The sequence below is a fragment of the Aspergillus tubingensis genome (assembly GCF_013340325.1).
Source record: "Aspergillus tubingensis WU-2223L DNA, scaffold_8, whole genome shotgun sequence".
In the NCBI taxonomy this organism is placed as follows: domain Eukaryota; kingdom Fungi; phylum Ascomycota; class Eurotiomycetes; order Eurotiales; family Aspergillaceae; genus Aspergillus; species Aspergillus tubingensis.
Genome location: NW_023336282.1, coordinates 5,281,156 through 5,297,492, shown reverse-complemented (window position 1 = coordinate 5,297,492; position 16,337 = coordinate 5,281,156). Strand labels below are relative to the sequence as shown.

Here is a 16,337-nt window from a genome sequence, read left to right as displayed (position 1 = left end):
ACCTCTAAAGTTCAGGCAATGCTAGGGTGAATGTCTCCTACTTGTATCCATTAAGCTGCCTCTGCTTTGAAATAGGATCCCGGTGAATTATGAAAACATGGAACACGAGTTTCACTGGCGCAATCAATTGCTACTCCTGCAACTTCAATAAGTTTAATGATACATCCCAAAGCCTTGCTTCGCTCTCCGGACTATACGTCCATTGGGCATATCCCGGTCCCCAAGGACCAGCGGCAGGAACCCATGCATTGGCCACAGCACAATTCTCCAAGTACACTCCACCCTTCCCTTCCATCTCTGGGCTCACTGCTGCCCAGACTGTAGTGGCAGCTCCTTGCTCAGGGCTCTTCCAATATTTTTCCAACTCCTTATCCGCAGTCCAGATGGCCATTTGGTCAGCCGGCACATGACGCAGCAGGTCTGTGGCAATGGTCCCAGGATGCAAACTGACCGCGTGCAGACCATGAGCTCCATACCGCCGCTCAATCTCATTAGCGGTCCAGATGTTGGCTGTTTTGCTTTGTGCATAGGCCATCCAGGTGTCGAACTCGCCCTCCCAGGTCAGATTGTCAAAGTTGACTTGGCCAAAGCGATGCGAGCCGGAGGATAGTAGCACCACCCGTGAGTGAAATGCAGGTGAGGAAGATGCTAACATCACAGGACGTAGGAGATGGCAAAGGAGAAAATGCGCCAGGTGGTTGGTCCCAAATTGCGTCTCGAAACCATCTTCCGTCCGTCCTTCCGGGCAGCCCATGACTCCAGCGTTGGCGATGAGAATGTTAAGGCGGGGAGACCTTGCTTTGAATTCCTCCGCGCAGGCACGCACTGAAGCCAGAGAATTGAGATCCAGAGACAAGAGGTGCACGCGTGGGCTGTCAATCATATCACTAAGCGCTGTTTGCGCTCTGTTGAGGTCACGGGCCGTAAGGTAAAGTGTAGCACCGGTAGCATGTAGTGCTCGCGCAGTATGCACACCCAGACCTGACGAGCAGCCGGTGATGAGGATGACTTTTTCAGACCATTGGCCTTCAAGATGTTCATCCTGAATGATTTTAAGGGCAGTTGGGCGCGCGTCGCCTGCACCCTTGGGTGATTGGTGCACTGCTGCGTATCGGCTACTCATCACTTCTGCTTTTATATGCTAGACACTGTAGATCTGGCACTGGAATGGAGGATTTTAACGACTCTCCAGATGTGTTTTCGGGACCTACTCTTCTTATATGGCGTAGTTGCCAAATTGAATCCGTGGCAATTCACGCCAAGAGAGCCTTTGATCCATCGCGCAGTGTGTGGGGACCCCAACTTACTGGTAATTGCTGAAGATATCATTAATGTAGGGGCCTCGAGCTATATGTCAGAGTATTTATCAAATCGGTGATTGTCGACCAGGTGTATTAAGCCCTTCTTCTTGTTGCTGGCTTTGAAAATAACCGGTATTGGTATCGATCACCTAAGCTAACCAAATCATGACTAGCGTTAACGCCCCGGGATGATTCCGCGAGCGGCTTCCCCCAAAAGGGGAAACCGACAAGGCGCCTGATCCCGCGCGGTAATCGACGGGCAGAACCGGGTACAAGATATGCACGCTAAAGCGAGAGGTATAAGAAGACCAGCTTTCTATCATGACGCCCATGGGTGTGATGTAGACATCTACGGATAATCGCTGCTATGCTGGTAGAGATCGGTTCCTGCTCGGGGTTAGCGGACCTGTGCAACATCGCAAACTTTATGCTCCGGAGTTAATTATCCCCAGCTCACTAACTCCGACCAGTGGCTAAAGGCACGGGAGGTTTGTACACGGAGAAAGCGGAGTCAAGCATGGAGAGAAGCAAAGGACATTAGAATAAGGAATTTAGAGAGGCTAGGGGAGGAACTCTAGGACGTATATAAAATGTTGGCTCTCACCAATGCGACTTCTTTTGCACTGAGCGAATCCTGCTGTATGTACAATACGTACCATGGCATCCTACCTAGTTACCGGCAGTACTCGTGGGATCGGCTTTGAATTGGTGCGCCAATTATCAGAAAAGCCTCACTCAGAGGTCAGCACCATTATTGCCACCTCACGATCGGTCAATGCCTCCCTGCAGGACCTAGCGGACCGGCATCCCAGCCGAGTCGTGCCAGTCCTCTTAGATGTTGCGGTCCCCGAGACCATACAAAAAGCTGCTCAGATCATCGAGAGCATCTTAAGAGACAAGGGCCTGGATGTACTAATTAACAATGCCGGCATCGTGGGCTGGGGCTGGCTCAAGAACATGTTGGTTTTAACCCATGGACCGCATCAATCTTTGATGGAAACTAACGCCCTGCAGGACGGACTTGGAAGACACGTTCCGAGTCAATGTGACGGGGCCTCATATCGTAACCCAGAACTTCTTGCCGCTATTGCGGAAGGGCTCTATGAAGAAGATTATCAACATGTAAGACCGTCTTGACCCAGGAACCGGGTCTGTTCAATCCTGACTCGCATCCTCCAGTTCCAGCAGCGTCGGCTCCATCGCAAAGCAGTCCGTCTACCGGGACCTGCCCGCCCCCTCCTACAAGGTTACCAAGGCCGCCTTGAACATGATGACGGTGCTATATTCTCAAGAGCTTGAGAAGGAAGGGTTCACCGTCTTCTGCGTGAGTCCTGGGGTGAGTGCCAATCCAAACTTCGAGTCAGTCCGATCATTTATCTGATTCCAACGTTAGTGGTTAAGAACAGACGAAGCCAATTCACACGCTGATCTTCCGGTCGGAATTGGAGTCGAGCGCGTTTTGCAGATGATCCGTGATCGGGGTGTGGAAGTCAATGGAAGATTCTTGAATATTCATGTTGCTGGGTGGGAGAACAACCCTGGTTTAAACCAGTATGATGGAAAGGAGCTGCCATGGTAGACCGGGTAGGTGGAGGATGACCGGCAGTGGGAGATGTATATCTCAAATAGCTTATGGTTAGCAACAGATGATTATAAGATCCAGTGACACAAAATCAGGACTGACTCAGTAGGAGGGACTACGATGCCATGCGTCCTACTTTGCTGTACTGACCGGCTGAAAGAGAAGTAGGTCGCCGAAGCCCTCAGCTCTGGTCTGGCCGATCGTAATCAAGGGCTGTGTTTCCATTCTAAGCGTTGGACTGCAGCCTCAGAAAAATGTCTTGGTGGCAGAACAATCAACATCGTTCACTGCAGCAGGGCATCAGTGAGCTGTATCGCTGTTTGGTGACCATTGCACCAATCAAGTTGGCAAACAATCGGTGAAAGAGACTCGAGCTGCCGAGGTCCTGTCAGTAAAGTACATGTGATGGAAGAGAAGAACACACTAGCGATGCAACATATCGAGCGGGGAAATAAGCAGAGAGAGTCAAAGTAGATTAGGGTCGTGGGGGGAGAGCGCCACGTTGAGTCCCCGAAAAGGTAATCCGCGAGGCTGATCCATCAGCTCCTATCTGTCAGCACAATAACAATCAGTGCAACTCAACCCATGCTTCACCTAAACTGCGCGTCGGTGTCCATGTTTGTGGATCACTATTTTCGGAGAGTATTCTAGTGCATATATTGCATTTAAACAGTTTCTGGTCGGTCTGACTGGCCATCGGTAATGAATTGAATTGAAGACTCAATCGGTCGCTGCGCCAGCTGAGCCCATCGCGGCGATCCCCGATCAGCCCTCCGTGGGGCATTGAGCAAAACATACGTGTGAAGTGGCATCGGAGATTTTTGTCATGCAATAACAAACTGCTCGAGGGTTATGTTGGTGAAGCTTTCGCCGCAAACCAGCTCTTGTCCTACGGGTTACTGTATGGATGTGGCCCATCTACTCCTCTTCGACTAAGGTCAAAGCCCGCCTGCTGGTTAGTATTCTATTGGACCTCTACATTGCATTCATGGATAGCATGTGAACACTGCAGTTTCTCCTCATGCCACCCTTGCTAGCTTGGTTGAACTAGTTCCTGCAGCAGCTTCATCACTCCCCTCCTCAGCCAAGCCCTAGGCAAAAAGCTTCCCCGGAATAAACTTCCCTCCTTTGGTCTCCTGCGGCAGTTTTATCCCAATCGACGACCATCAAACTCGTTCGTTCGGTGGGAACTCATTCCAGGCACCAGCAACCAGCAACCAGCACATCCGAGTGATCCGCAACTTCTGGGTCAGCTCTTGTTCTGCCGGCTCCACCAGTGCCGTCATCGCACGCGAGACCCGCCCCGGATGCTTTGCTGAAGCCGGTATAGTCCATCCCCGCTCGGGCGTGATGCCCAACGGTCACTGGAGGAGAGGTGCAGGCGGGATGTTGTTGCATGAATCAAGCCCGGGGTTTGACTTTCATCCGCTCGTTTCCTACTGGCGGGTTCGCCCTCTCCATCGAAGCCACGGATCCTTCGATCCGGATCCTGGCAAAACACAGAGGAAGCAGAGCTTGGTTATGGTAGAAATTATTAATACAAAGCTGATCTGCCCGATTTTCCCAAACCTTCCCTCTCCATCCCTCTCACCTCGCACCCCCGTTGATCTTCCTTCCCGCCATGTACATCCCCTCGGTGCTGCTTCTGGCCGCGAGCCTGTTCCATGGCGCAACGGCGCTGCCCACGCCAGGCTCCTCTCCCATCCCGCCCAGCCAGGATCCCTGGTACAGCGCGCCCGAGGGCTTCGAGGAGGCAGATCCCGGTGCCATCCTGCGCGTGCGGCCCGCGCCCGGCAACTTGACCGTGGTGGTGGGCAATGCCTCGGCGGCTTACAACATCCTCTATCGCACTACAGACAGTCAATACAAGCCTTCGTGGGCTGTGACTACCCTGCTGGTGCCCACCGAGGCCGCCTCCGCCGCCATCAACCAAAGCGTTCTGCTCTCCTACCAGATCGCGTACGATTCGTTCGACGTCAACGCGAGTCCCAGCTACGCCATGTACTCTAGCCCGCCATCTGATATTATCCTCGCCTTGCAGCAGGGCTGGTTCGTCAACGTTCCCGATTACGAGGGACCCAATGCCTCTTTCACTGCCGGTGTGCAGTCCGGCCATGCCACCCTCGACTCGGTCCGCAGCGTGCTCGCCTCCGGATTCGGCCTAAACGAGGATGCCAAGTACGCTCTTTGGGGATACTCTGGCGGTGCCTTGGCCAGCGAATGGGCCGCCGAATTGCAGATGCAATACGCTCCGGAGTTGAACATTGCCGGTCTGGCCGTGGGTGGACTCACTCCCAACGTTACCAGCGTCATGGACACGGTGACCTCGACCATCAGCGCAGGACTCATCCCCGCCGCCGCGCTGGGTCTGTCAAGCCAGCACCCTGAGACATACGAGTTCATCCTCAGCCAGCTGAAGACGACGGGTCCTTACAACCGCACGGGATTCCTGGCCGCCAAGGACCTGACCTTGTCCGAGGCAGAGGTCTTCTATGCCTTCCAGAACATCTTCGATTACTTCGTCAACGGATCTGCCACATTCCAGGCGCAAGTGGTGCAGAAGGCACTGAACCAGGACGGATACATGGGCTACCATGGGTTCCCGCAGATGCCGGTGCTCGCCTACAAAGCCATTCACGACGAGGTCAGTCCCATCCAGGACACGGATCGCGTGATCAAGCGGTACTGTGGACTAGGATTGAACATTTTGTATGAGCGGAACACCATCGGTGGACACTCCGCAGAGCAGGTGAATGGCAACGCTCGGGCGTGGAACTGGTTGACCAGCATTTTCGAGGGAACGTATGCGCAGCAGTACAAGACCGAGGGGTGCACGATCCGCAATGTCACTTTGAACACGACTTCCTCTGTTTACTAAAGGGTGACTGGTGTAATGTGAATAATATTGAAGACGGCTGTGTATGGACAGCCGGCTCTATTGTACAGAAATGGGCTAATGAATGTGGCTTCATGAACTTGGTACGAATGATTATGTTATGTACATAGTGTGGATGTGGTAATGATGAAGAAGTAATTGTCTATGTTATGATCTATGTTCCTGCTATGTTATACAATACACCATTCAAGTATCAACTACTGACACATCTGCTTAGAAGAGACCAGAGTCGGCCTTTATCAAATCGGAGGCCCGCTCGGCCACCGCGTACAAGGTACTGACCAGGTGGCCGCACACCTGGAAGGGAAGGACGGATGCATCCACCACGCGGACATTGCTGGTGCCGTACACCGTCAAGCGGTCGTTGACCACGCCGCCCTTGTCCTTGGGCATCATGGCGGCAGTGCCGACCGGGTGGAAGTTCGAGCGGTCTGTGAACAACCATTAGCATGCATACATGATTACTCGGAGAATAGTGGTGGAGACTTACATTGTGTGAGCAGCCACGCCTTCCAGTCCTCCTCGGAGCCGTTGGCAGCCACGGCCTCGAAGCCAGGGTTGGTCTCCTCGGTGACAATGTTGGCCAAGGGAGCAGCCTGGAAGGTCTTGCGGACGTACTTGGCCACCGCAATCTGACTGGTAAGATCCCAATCGAACTTGTAGTAGTTGGGGTTGATGATCGGCTTGGCAGTAGGATCGGCGGATCCAATGTGGACATAGCCACGGGCAAAGGGCATCAGGGCCCAGTACTGGGCGCTAATACTGCTGGTGCTACCGGGGTAGTACAAGATCTCTGCGATCGTGATCTTATCCTTGAAGATCAGGTCATACTGCAGCTGGAAGAGAGCTTCCAGATCCTCAGCCTTCATGGTGCCACTGCTCACCTGGGCGGTTTCGTTGGCCCATTGCTTGAGCTGGCGGCGGACGGATTGTGCGACCGACAGGGTGTCATTGCCAAGAACATCATAGATGTTGGGATAAACCACGGTCTTGGTGCCCGTCAGACCAGGGGTGGTGGAAGCACCTAGCCCCGCGTTGGTCTGGTCCTGAAGGTTCTCACCGACGGTGGGAAGATCGACACGGACAGAGATGTTGTACCTCTCCAGGATATCCCGGTTACCGATACCGGAGAGTTCCAGGATACCAGGCGACTTCAATGAACCGGCAGAAATGATGACCTCCTGGCTTGCTCCGATGACACTGATGGTGCCATTGGAAGAGGTAATCTCGACACCAGCAGCAGTAGCATTACCCTGGGATCCTCCATTCTTCCAGACAAGACGGTTGACGAAAGTATCAAGCATCAGGTGCAGGTTAGGACGGGACGCAATGGGCCAATAGTATGCGCGAGCGGCGTCTTCACGCACATATGCGGTGTAATCGATGGTGGAAGGGTAGACGTTGAAGCCACGCATCTTGCCGCCGTTGACATCCTCGGTCCATGGAACACCGAGTCCCTGGAAGGTGGCATTCAGGGTGTTGGTGAGGTTATTGGCGGGAATGTCGGGCCAGGCTACGGACAGCGGACCCTCCTCGCCGTTGGCACTGGGGTCGTAGGTGGCTCCTCTAGCACGCTGGCTGGCTGTGGGAACAGTCAAGTTCTCACTCTTCCGATAGTAGGGGAACAGGCTGTCCCAGGTCCATCCCTCGTTACCGATGGTCTGCCATGCGTCAACCTGGACGTCTTCGGCCCGAGTGTACGCCATTCCTGTGAGTACGTTAGTGCTTAGTTCCATTCTAGCACACGTATGACATACCGTTGATGGCACTCGTGCCCGAAAGCGCCTTTCCAGCACGCAGCACCTGGGGGGCGTTGCCAGCATAGGACTGGTTGGTTGTCTCGTACTGCCAGTCGATGTCAGTACCGAAGGCCAGTCCGTAGCCGTCGACATCCGTGACGTTGGAGTTGTTGAGAACTGAACCACCGGCTTCGATGATGAGGACCGACACATTGGGGTTCTCCGACAGGCGGTTGGCAACCACGAGACCGCTGGTACCTCCACCAACGACGATGTAATCATACTGGGAACCAGAGAGACGGGTAGAAGGCGCTGCAAGGGCCGTTGACAGCGCACCCAAAAGGGTCAAGCTTCGAAGCATCTTGCTGGCCATGATCGCTCCGGAATGTTTGAACGGTGATGATAGCTTCAAGACCTTGCTCACTGGGTTTTTATACCTCTCATGACGCTGCATCCGTTCTGCAATGGCCCGTATCGAGTTGCTTCATAATCCTCCGTCAGCAGGATGATATCCACTTCCCGAGCGCACCGGTGACCTCGTTGGATCGTCTGTATATTGCTCGTGATCCTGGGCCCATATAAACTTACCGTGCCGTGATCGGACAGGATCCACCGCCAGATATCGGCATGCCGGGTCAGGTATCGGCCTGAGACATCGCCAGACACTAGGCACCTCCTAGCCGCAAGTCCTGGCTGGCCAGAAACTCCCTGGCTGATATCTGCAAGGACGCCACGCAGGGAGACGCATGACACTCGAAGCGTTGCTGATCCGTGTTCGTGGGACTGACACTTGGGTTAATGATATTCATGCGACGCCGTTGCATTATTCGCACCGGTTCCCGGAATGGCCATGAGGACCCTGAACGGGTCAGGTTTCATTGTTGGGCTCGGACTGAACGGGTCTTCCCGCTTCAATTCCCGGCCGTCAAAATTTGCGCAACGGCGTTTTCCCTTCCGTCACATCATTGATAGTGAAGGTTTCGTGAGGAATCCATAGTGCCTGACTAAATGTTTGTCATCTGGTTATCGGATCCACATTCCCTGTCGATCGGATTCATTTCGGCGTAATCAGATCCCAAGCAGGACACCAAGTGGGGTGGGTGAGTGATTTCTCAGCCTGTCTTTAACTTCGGCCCTGACTATCGCATTGCTTGGCGAGAATATGGCCGCCACAGGCAAGAAGTGAGGTGAATGGCCTAATCTCGGTGAGAGAAAACAGCTATTATGGCATTAATAGAGGCTTTTGGCCGGGTGCAATTCCGCGTCTAGCTTACATTGACAAAGGTTCTAGAAGTCCCAGCAGTTTTGCTTTCTGTGGCCCCGTGGGTGACCGTCTGCTTTTAATCGCCACGGGTGCCGGCCAGAAAGTATTTCAGAAGAGTCAGAGCCGATGCTGGTCATCTATATCCCTCTTGTAGGCTGTGGTCCATCCACACCCAAGTGAAGAAAGAGACCAGCCGGATCCTGTTGTTAGTACCCCTTGATGGCATCAGAGTGCCTCCGTCCACCTCAGATGACATGAGAAGATAAATGGCCCTTACAGCGCCCCCTCCTCACCGAGATGGTTATATAGGCTGCCAGTATCCGCGTAACCAGCAGCCAGGTAGGCATGTAGCACGGCATGATGTCCGGTGTGAGATCTCCCACTATGCAAGGAGCTGTGTCACGCCGATAGCATCCGTGCCTAAGATCGATATTTTCATTTCCTCTCTGCCTCTTACTTAACGCCAAGGCTTCACTGTTGTGGCGCACAACGGATAATTACCTAGCTTGCCTGTCGGCCATCTCCATTTGCCCGATAAGAATATGTGGAGCTTCCCCTGAGACGGTTCCAACTAGCTTCACACTAATTCTAGATACAGTATAGGTGCTCATGCAGCTATCCTTGTCCGCCATAACAATGGCTTGTAACTCGCCATTTGCTGCTCATATGACCGTCAAGGGTACAGTAAAGGATTCAGTCATGTGCTGCCTTGAGGAGCTCTTCGACACTTCGCTGCTCGCGCCGTTTGGACCGCATGCCTTACTATATCTGTCGTGTATCGCCACGTCAGTTCAAGGAGTAAGGAGTTCATGAAACTCGCCGCAGTGTTCTGCATCATGACCATCGAGGAATGTGCCCCGCTACCCACCTTTGACATTACACCCGCGGCGATTCTAGACCATGCCAATCAGGTTATCCGCCGGGTCCAGCTGGACGTCAATCATTTAATCGACAAAGTTGCAACTGGGGATGCCACTGTTGATACTCTAGTGCGTCCACTAGGCAACATAGATAACGAATTCAAGTATCACATTCAGTACATTGCCCTATTTCAATCAGTCGCGCCGTCCCCGGATCTGCGCAAAGCATCGTCAGAGGCAGTGAACCTGGTTAATCAAGCTTACCTAGCGCTGTTCCAAGATGAGCGCCTATTCTATCTACTCGACACCGTGTATAGCAAGGTCAATGATGACAATGAAGATGGCGAGTCCATACGTCTCCTGTCGAGATTCCATCGCATGTTTGTCGATAATGGCCTCCGTCTGGCTGGGGCAGATCGCGATCGGTTTCAGCACATCGTAAAGCGGTTGCTTGAATTGCGTGTCCAGTTCATGGACAACATTGCCACCGACCCGGGGAGTCTGTGGATAGCGACAGATGAATTGAAGGGCCTCGATGAGGGCATGCTAAAGAACCTCGAACGAGGCCCTTCTAGGAGTCGTATTCGTCTGGATCGGCCAACAGTCAGCACCATTCTGGGAAAGTGCAGCGTGGCTCAAACCCGGCGAGATGTATTTCTGGGTAGTCAGTCAATTTACTCTCAAAATGTCAACATATTCCAGGAGACTATCAGGCTGCGGCATGAAGCTGCGCGACTGCTGGGGTTCCCGTCTTTCGCAGCACAACAACTACGGCACCAGCTGGTTAAATCCCCCGGCGCTGTCACAGACCTCCTGGAGGACCTCAAGCATAGATTGCAACCACTTGCGATCCGTGAGTTACAAGCCTTGCGGACATTCGCTCATCTAGAATCACCGCTTCATCTGTGGGATTTCGACTACTATCACCGCCGCATGCTGCAGGAACAGTATTCTGTCAGCCATGATTTGATCTCCGAGTATTTCCCAGCTGAACATACGATTCAGCGGATGCTGGGCATCTTCGAGAGGCTATTCGGATTATCAATTACGGAAGTTACAGAGAAGACCGACCGGAATGTGTGGCACTCTGATGTCAGGATATTCGCAGTACGCGACAGACAGGAGTCTTCAGAATCCTTCCTAGGCTACCTCTATACGGATATCTACCCTCGGGCAGGGAAATACAACCATGCCGCCAACTTTAACATCCATCCCGTAGGTCTACTGTGTTACAAAATGCCCAAGATGTTGCTAATTGATGTTGCAGGGATTTCAAAGGAAAGATGGAAGTCAATCTCCCGTCGCCACGGCTCTTGTGTGCAATGTATCGCCAGCTACAGCCGACCGACCAGCGCTTCTGCAGCACAGGGAAGTCATCACGCTGTTCCATGAGCTAGGACACGGTCGGTCGCATTAATTACCTCTACAATCTCCTTGCTAATATGGCATATAGGAATGCATGATCTCCTGGGAAGAGCCAAGTACGCTCTATTTTCCGGCCATCGAACTGTGCGAGACTTCGTCGAGGCACCCAGTCAGCTGCTGGAATACTGGTGCTGGGTACCAGAGTGTTTGCAACAGCTCAGTTGCCATTACACGTACCTGCCGGAGTATTGTGAGCGAACATTGGCTGAGGGGACTGTGAAAGATGCCAGTCGACCACCGAGAGAGATACCCCAGGACCTAGTCAAGGGACTTGCTGCCGTCAAACAAGTCAATCAGGGTATCTTGACCCTGCGACAAGTTGCCTTTAGTGCATTCGATATGGAGATCCATGGCAAGCACGGCCAGGAAATCTCGGAAGGCAATGGAATTGCCGAGCGATACAATTCGTTACTACAAGAAATGACCCTCCTCCGGGGCCCTGAGGAAGTTAACTGGGGCCATGGATATGCCACGAGCCAACATTGCATGTGGGGCCAAGAGGCCAACTACTTTTCATACCTCTAGTAAGTGTAGTGTCAATGGGTGTCTGTTTCTTGTTCTTACCTCGACTAGCACACGGACCTTGGCAGCAGACATTTGGACCTCCAACTTTCGTGACGATCCCATGAGTGCGGAAGCTGGACTCCGCTATCGACGGATGATTCTCGCCCATGGCGGTAGTAGAGACGAGTTGGAGATGCTCAGGGAGTTCCTGGGACGATCTCCGTCTCCGGAAGCATATCTTGCGGATCTAGGGGTCGGGGAGCATGGCTGTTGATTCATAGTAGCTTGACGAACCGTGGGTGCTAACTATGCCGTAAAGTTCACATGAGCATCAGCGGAGCGCCCCCGAGTCATAATGATGCTTCTCAATGGCTGCCATCTCGTGTTGAGCGCGGACGGTGTAAGACGGCGGCTCGGCCAGAAGTCTCCGCGGTCGCACGGGGACTTACGGAGGGCGGCGCTCGAAGAATGTACATAAAGACTGAAGAGGATGATGGTGCTATGAGGGTAATCACCGTGAATCACAATACAAACAATCACCTTTCCTATCTTTCTCTTAAATTCAATACCATATATGAAACATGCAACAACAACAACAACAGCCAACAGTAGCCTTCTTCGGAGCGACAGGGGGATGTGCCAATGCATGTCTGGCTCTTGCCCTACAAGCCGGCGTTCATTGTTCCGCCCGTATGTGATTGTTTTTCCGTTTCCGATACAAACATCTCAAACTGACCCTGATCAATACTGAAAAACAGTGGCTCGCACTCCCTCCAAGCTCCACAAGTTGCTCCAGCAGCTCAATGTCTCCGAGTCCGCCATTGCAAATTACCTAACGGTCACGGAGGGTGATATCTACGATCACCAAGCTGTTCAAAAGACCCTCTATGTCGATGGCCGCCCCGTTGACCTGATCGTCTCTGGCCTCGGCGGCAAGCCACGCTTCGAGTATGGCATCAAAGCCACCCTAGACAATCCAACCATTTGCCAAGATGGCATCCAGACTATCATTTCTGCCGCTAGATCGTGTCCCCAGAAGCCCCGGATCGTGATCATCAGCACCACCGGCCTCAGCGACACGCGCGACGTGCCACTCATGATGCTGCCCCTGTACCATTGGCTGCTCAAGGTGCCACACGCGGATAAGAAGGTGATGGAGGACCTTGTTGTGGCCGAGATGCAGAAGCCGGAGGAGGAACGCGCCATTGACGGGTATCTCTTCGTACGGCCCTCCTTGTTGCTGAACGGCGATGGCGATGGTCTGTCGAAGATCAGGATCGGCACGGACGAGAAACCCGCGGTGGGCTATTGCATTAGTCGTCGGGACGTGGGTCTCTGGATATTCGAGAGGGTAATTCATCAGGCATCGCTTGCGGACTGTCAGTATTGGGGGCAGAAGGTGTCCCTGACGGCCTAAGCAGCTGCGTGGAATATTTCGATATAGGTTGATCACTTGGAGCTACTGGGTAATATACTGGGTTCTACGGAGTACTGTGGATAATTGTCTGCACTACTCAATGTTTACGCTATTATTATCAACTTTGTTTGACTTTCGAGACTATGTGGCATGTCAAATATCTACATCGTAACGTAGACACGGTCGGAATCATACAGTGTTTACTCGCATAACATGCGATCAGCCGTTTCACTTCAAAGCCTATACTCGAAATTTTATCCTATTCAGGAGACTGGGGTCTAATTAGCCTGCTTGCAGCCATCCAGTTAGTGCTGGATTTCACACGGTGATATCACGTGATCATTACAGACTAGTCCTCTCGGGCCATGACATCATTGCATCCTGTTCTACTTAGTCATAAACTACCCGAATAGGAAACACATCAACATCTCTCCCATGAAGTAGAAGAGTCATTGGACTGGAGATGAGCTATACTCTGGGGAACTTGAAGAATAACATACTGTATCTATTACCTGCATACCGGTTGCATGATCATTCCTCAAGATGTTTTTTGGTGATTGAATAATATGCTACCTCTTGTGAGCACTAAGTACTCTCGGGATATATATATGTACTAGTAGTTGAGGCACCTAAAGACTTCCATCGAACATAACAAAATCCGTATGAACAGCCGTTTATCTTACGATAGAGATATAGCATACCTCTTTGACAATAACATATAAACAGATTCTACGAACTGATCACGGCTCGTAGTAGCTTGTGCGTGGTATTGATTCATCAAGGTCACTACCGTCTAAGACTAGTTGATCGGATACTTTAGAAGGTGCTGGCTCCAACACATCTTCCCTTGAATTTGGAACCAACATACATTGGGTGGGACCACACTCCTGCACCACAACAGACGAGTTCAGTCACTCAAACATAGGTTAACGGTACCAATATCCGGTCGTCATACCTATTCTGAGTGGGCTATATCTTGCTTCGAGAGTGCGCGCTGATGAGGAGCGCCACGTCCCCCATCAAGTATGGGACATTACTCTGGAGGCCCAGGTCTACCCCTTCCGAGAATACATTTTACCTCCGAATGCTGTTACGAGCTCTCATGGCGAAGGCTAGACGAAGAACATTGGAGTCAACTCCAGAACCTTGCCTGCTATATGCTGGCGCATGGTGTTCTGGAAGACGATTCTTAGAGAGCATGTAGGCTTCTTACCATCCATAAACGTGATCCAGCTACGGCTACGTACTCTTGAGGTCTCGGCATTTCTTCATTCCCCTAATAGATCAGCACGCATGCTTCCTTCACTGCCGGGGAGGTATTGCGCCTGATGACCGGCACATGATCCTCAAACACAATATCGTCGCAGAGGTCGATCATTGCTCATCTCAGCATCGCTTGTAATCATAAGACAGGGAAACCGAACTATGGAAGGGCTTGATGCTGGAAAGACCGGCGATCCCCGACTACCTACCGCTAAGGAACACCAGCCGGGCTACATCGTATATGACGCACAGGATCAGAGCCAACTCTATAGGTCTTGGTGTGAATTCTTCAAGAAAGCGGGCCTTGGTACGAAGTAGAAAAGCTAAGCTTCGCGTCTTCATGGCAATCATCTTCACACGCGGATCCGCAGCGTGTTTACGATTCAGCACAGCCGACTCATGGTATGGAATGCGAAGTTACTTAAAAGCGACTAGGATCTTCCATCGTTTATCCCGCACTATCGAACTCAATGGCTTGATTTGTTGATCACAGCCTTGAACAGTAAATCTAGACACGAGTGGCTGACAATGTCGTGAGGCACAGCAGAGCCTCGGAGGTCACCAGGCTTTGCAGAAGCCAGGTCAATAGTCTGGCGTCACCAAAATTGCCAAAGCAAGGGATGGAAACATAGGACTAAGTACTGGCGAGGAATGTAAGCCAGAAGGTGCCCCGTTCCTTGATATGTTTGTATGTGTTTGAAGTAATTAAAAGTCGAGATATAAACAAGGCTTCCTGTGATGTCTCCCACGAATTCATTGAAAATATCAAATCTCACTCTACCTGTCTGTATACACAAGCAAGTCATTCTTTACGTTAGTCACGAACCCCATAATGAAGACTTACGGTATCTGGAGCACAATAGCCACCCTTGGCTCATTCACTCTCTCATCAGCCAAGACCCTCAACTTCGTTGCGCACGAGGATGACGACCTCCTCTTCCTGAGTCCGGACTTGATCCGAGACATTCTTTCCGGCGAGCCGCTTCGTACCGTGTTCCTGACTGCAGGAGACGCTGGAATGGGATCTGACTACTGGAACAGCCGTGAGGATGGCTCGCGGGCAGCTTATGCGCGCATGGCAGTGGCGAGCAACAACTGGGACGAAGACGTGATCTACGTCGGAGACAAGACCATCAGCCTCTACACGCTGCAAGACGACGATGACATTTCCCTGGCATTCATGCACTTGCCGGATGGCAACATGGATGGAACTGGCTTCGGCGGCACCGACCAGAACGACAGCTTGCAGAAGCTGTGGGACGGCGACATCGACGTGATCCGGACCATTGATGGCTCGGGAGTTGAATACACGAGAGATGAGCTGCTTGAAACCATCGCCGCTCTGATTGACGACTTTGACCCCGACGAGGTCAAGACGGGTGACTATGTCAACGACTTTGGCGATGGCGACCACAGTGATCACTACGCCACCGGTTACTTTGTCGACAATGCCTTGCAGCAGGCCGACAGTGATGCTGATCTGACCGGATACTACGGGTATCCGATCCAGAATATGGACGTCAACTTGGACGATTCGGACATTGAAGACAAGACGAACATCTTTTACGAATATGCTGGTTATGATACTGCCACCTGCGCCACTGATGATGCTTGCTCGAGTCGGCCTGAATCTGCTTGGTTGCAGCGTGAGTACGAGCTTTAAGGAAGCTTCTCTTGAGCTGGTCTTGGGGACGATTTGGCCATTTACTAGGCTGTGAGACACTGGGTGTTTTATTCTCTGCCATCTTGTACCTTAGTTACGACACTTTGAAATGTCATATGATAAGTTGATTGGTGTATTTAGAAGAGCATTGTACGCGCCGCGCGCAGCAATTGTAGGCCATGCGTCATGTTCCTGACTATTGTGTGCTGTAACTAGAAATTAGCCCACTATTACACATGAGAGCGCGGAATGCACCAAATGATCGTGGATAAACCGCGATGTTTGTTTACTTCCTATTGAGAATCAAGCATTCTGACAGTCGACGTTGCTCTGCAACTCAAGTATACATTCCAAGTACTAGCGGTGGAATGTTCCCATTGTAGGCAGTATCACGAGGGAAGCTTCTGTTCTGGTTCCTGAAGG

The 16,337-nt window shown here is 52.0% G+C and overlaps 7 protein-coding genes across 7 annotated transcripts; 5 read left to right on the top strand and 2 right to left on the bottom strand.

The window, feature by feature from the left end:
• Nucleotides 1-130: 130 nt before the first annotated feature.
• Nucleotides 131-1,123, bottom strand: AtWU_08056 (short-chain dehydrogenase; the record flags this gene model as incomplete). Its single annotated transcript, XM_035503165.1, has 1 exon — nt 131-1,123. One exon carries the CDS (start codon nt 1,121-1,123, stop codon nt 131-133), a length of 993 nt encoding a protein of 330 aa, XP_035359058.1.
• Nucleotides 1,124-1,958: 835 nt separating this feature from the next.
• On the top strand, nt 1,959-2,880 carry AtWU_08055 (SDR family oxidoreductase; the record flags this gene model as incomplete). Its single annotated transcript, XM_035503164.1, has 4 exons — nt 1,959-2,260; nt 2,316-2,423; nt 2,481-2,637; nt 2,695-2,880. The coding sequence occupies 4 exons, from the start codon at nt 1,959-1,961 to the stop codon at nt 2,878-2,880; spliced, it is 753 nt and encodes a 250-aa protein (XP_035359057.1).
• Nucleotides 2,881-4,504: 1,624 nt separating this feature from the next.
• On the top strand, nt 4,505-5,761 carry AtWU_08054 (LIP-domain-containing protein; the record flags this gene model as incomplete). Its single annotated transcript, XM_035503163.1, has 1 exon — nt 4,505-5,761. One exon carries the CDS (start codon nt 4,505-4,507, stop codon nt 5,759-5,761), a length of 1,257 nt encoding a protein of 418 aa, XP_035359056.1.
• Nucleotides 5,762-5,992: 231 nt separating this feature from the next.
• Nucleotides 5,993-7,891, bottom strand: AtWU_08053 (GMC family oxidoreductase; the record flags this gene model as incomplete). The annotated part of the gene is made up of 3 exons (XM_035503162.1): nt 5,993-6,210; nt 6,270-7,487; nt 7,537-7,891. The coding sequence occupies 3 exons, from the start codon at nt 7,889-7,891 to the stop codon at nt 5,993-5,995; spliced, it is 1,791 nt and encodes a 596-aa protein (XP_035359055.1).
• Nucleotides 7,892-9,618: 1,727 nt separating this feature from the next.
• On the top strand, nt 9,619-11,845 carry AtWU_08052 (M3 family metallopeptidase; the record flags this gene model as incomplete). Its single annotated transcript, XM_035503161.1, has 4 exons — nt 9,619-10,857; nt 10,910-11,045; nt 11,096-11,591; nt 11,641-11,845. The coding sequence occupies 4 exons, from the start codon at nt 9,619-9,621 to the stop codon at nt 11,843-11,845; spliced, it is 2,076 nt and encodes a 691-aa protein (XP_035359054.1).
• A 307-nt stretch (nt 11,846-12,152) lies between these two features.
• AtWU_08051 (NAD(P)-dependent oxidoreductase) lies at nt 12,153-12,988 on the top strand (the record flags this gene model as incomplete). The annotated part of the gene is made up of 2 exons (XM_035503160.1): nt 12,153-12,261; nt 12,330-12,988. The coding sequence occupies 2 exons, from the start codon at nt 12,153-12,155 to the stop codon at nt 12,986-12,988; spliced, it is 768 nt and encodes a 255-aa protein (XP_035359053.1).
• A 2,095-nt stretch (nt 12,989-15,083) lies between these two features.
• AtWU_08050 (uncharacterized protein) lies at nt 15,084-15,914 on the top strand (the record flags this gene model as incomplete). The annotated part of the gene is made up of 1 exon (XM_035503159.1): nt 15,084-15,914. The coding sequence occupies one exon, from the start codon at nt 15,084-15,086 to the stop codon at nt 15,912-15,914; it is 831 nt and encodes a 276-aa protein (XP_035359052.1).
• Between the last annotated feature and the right edge of the window lie 423 nt (nt 15,915-16,337).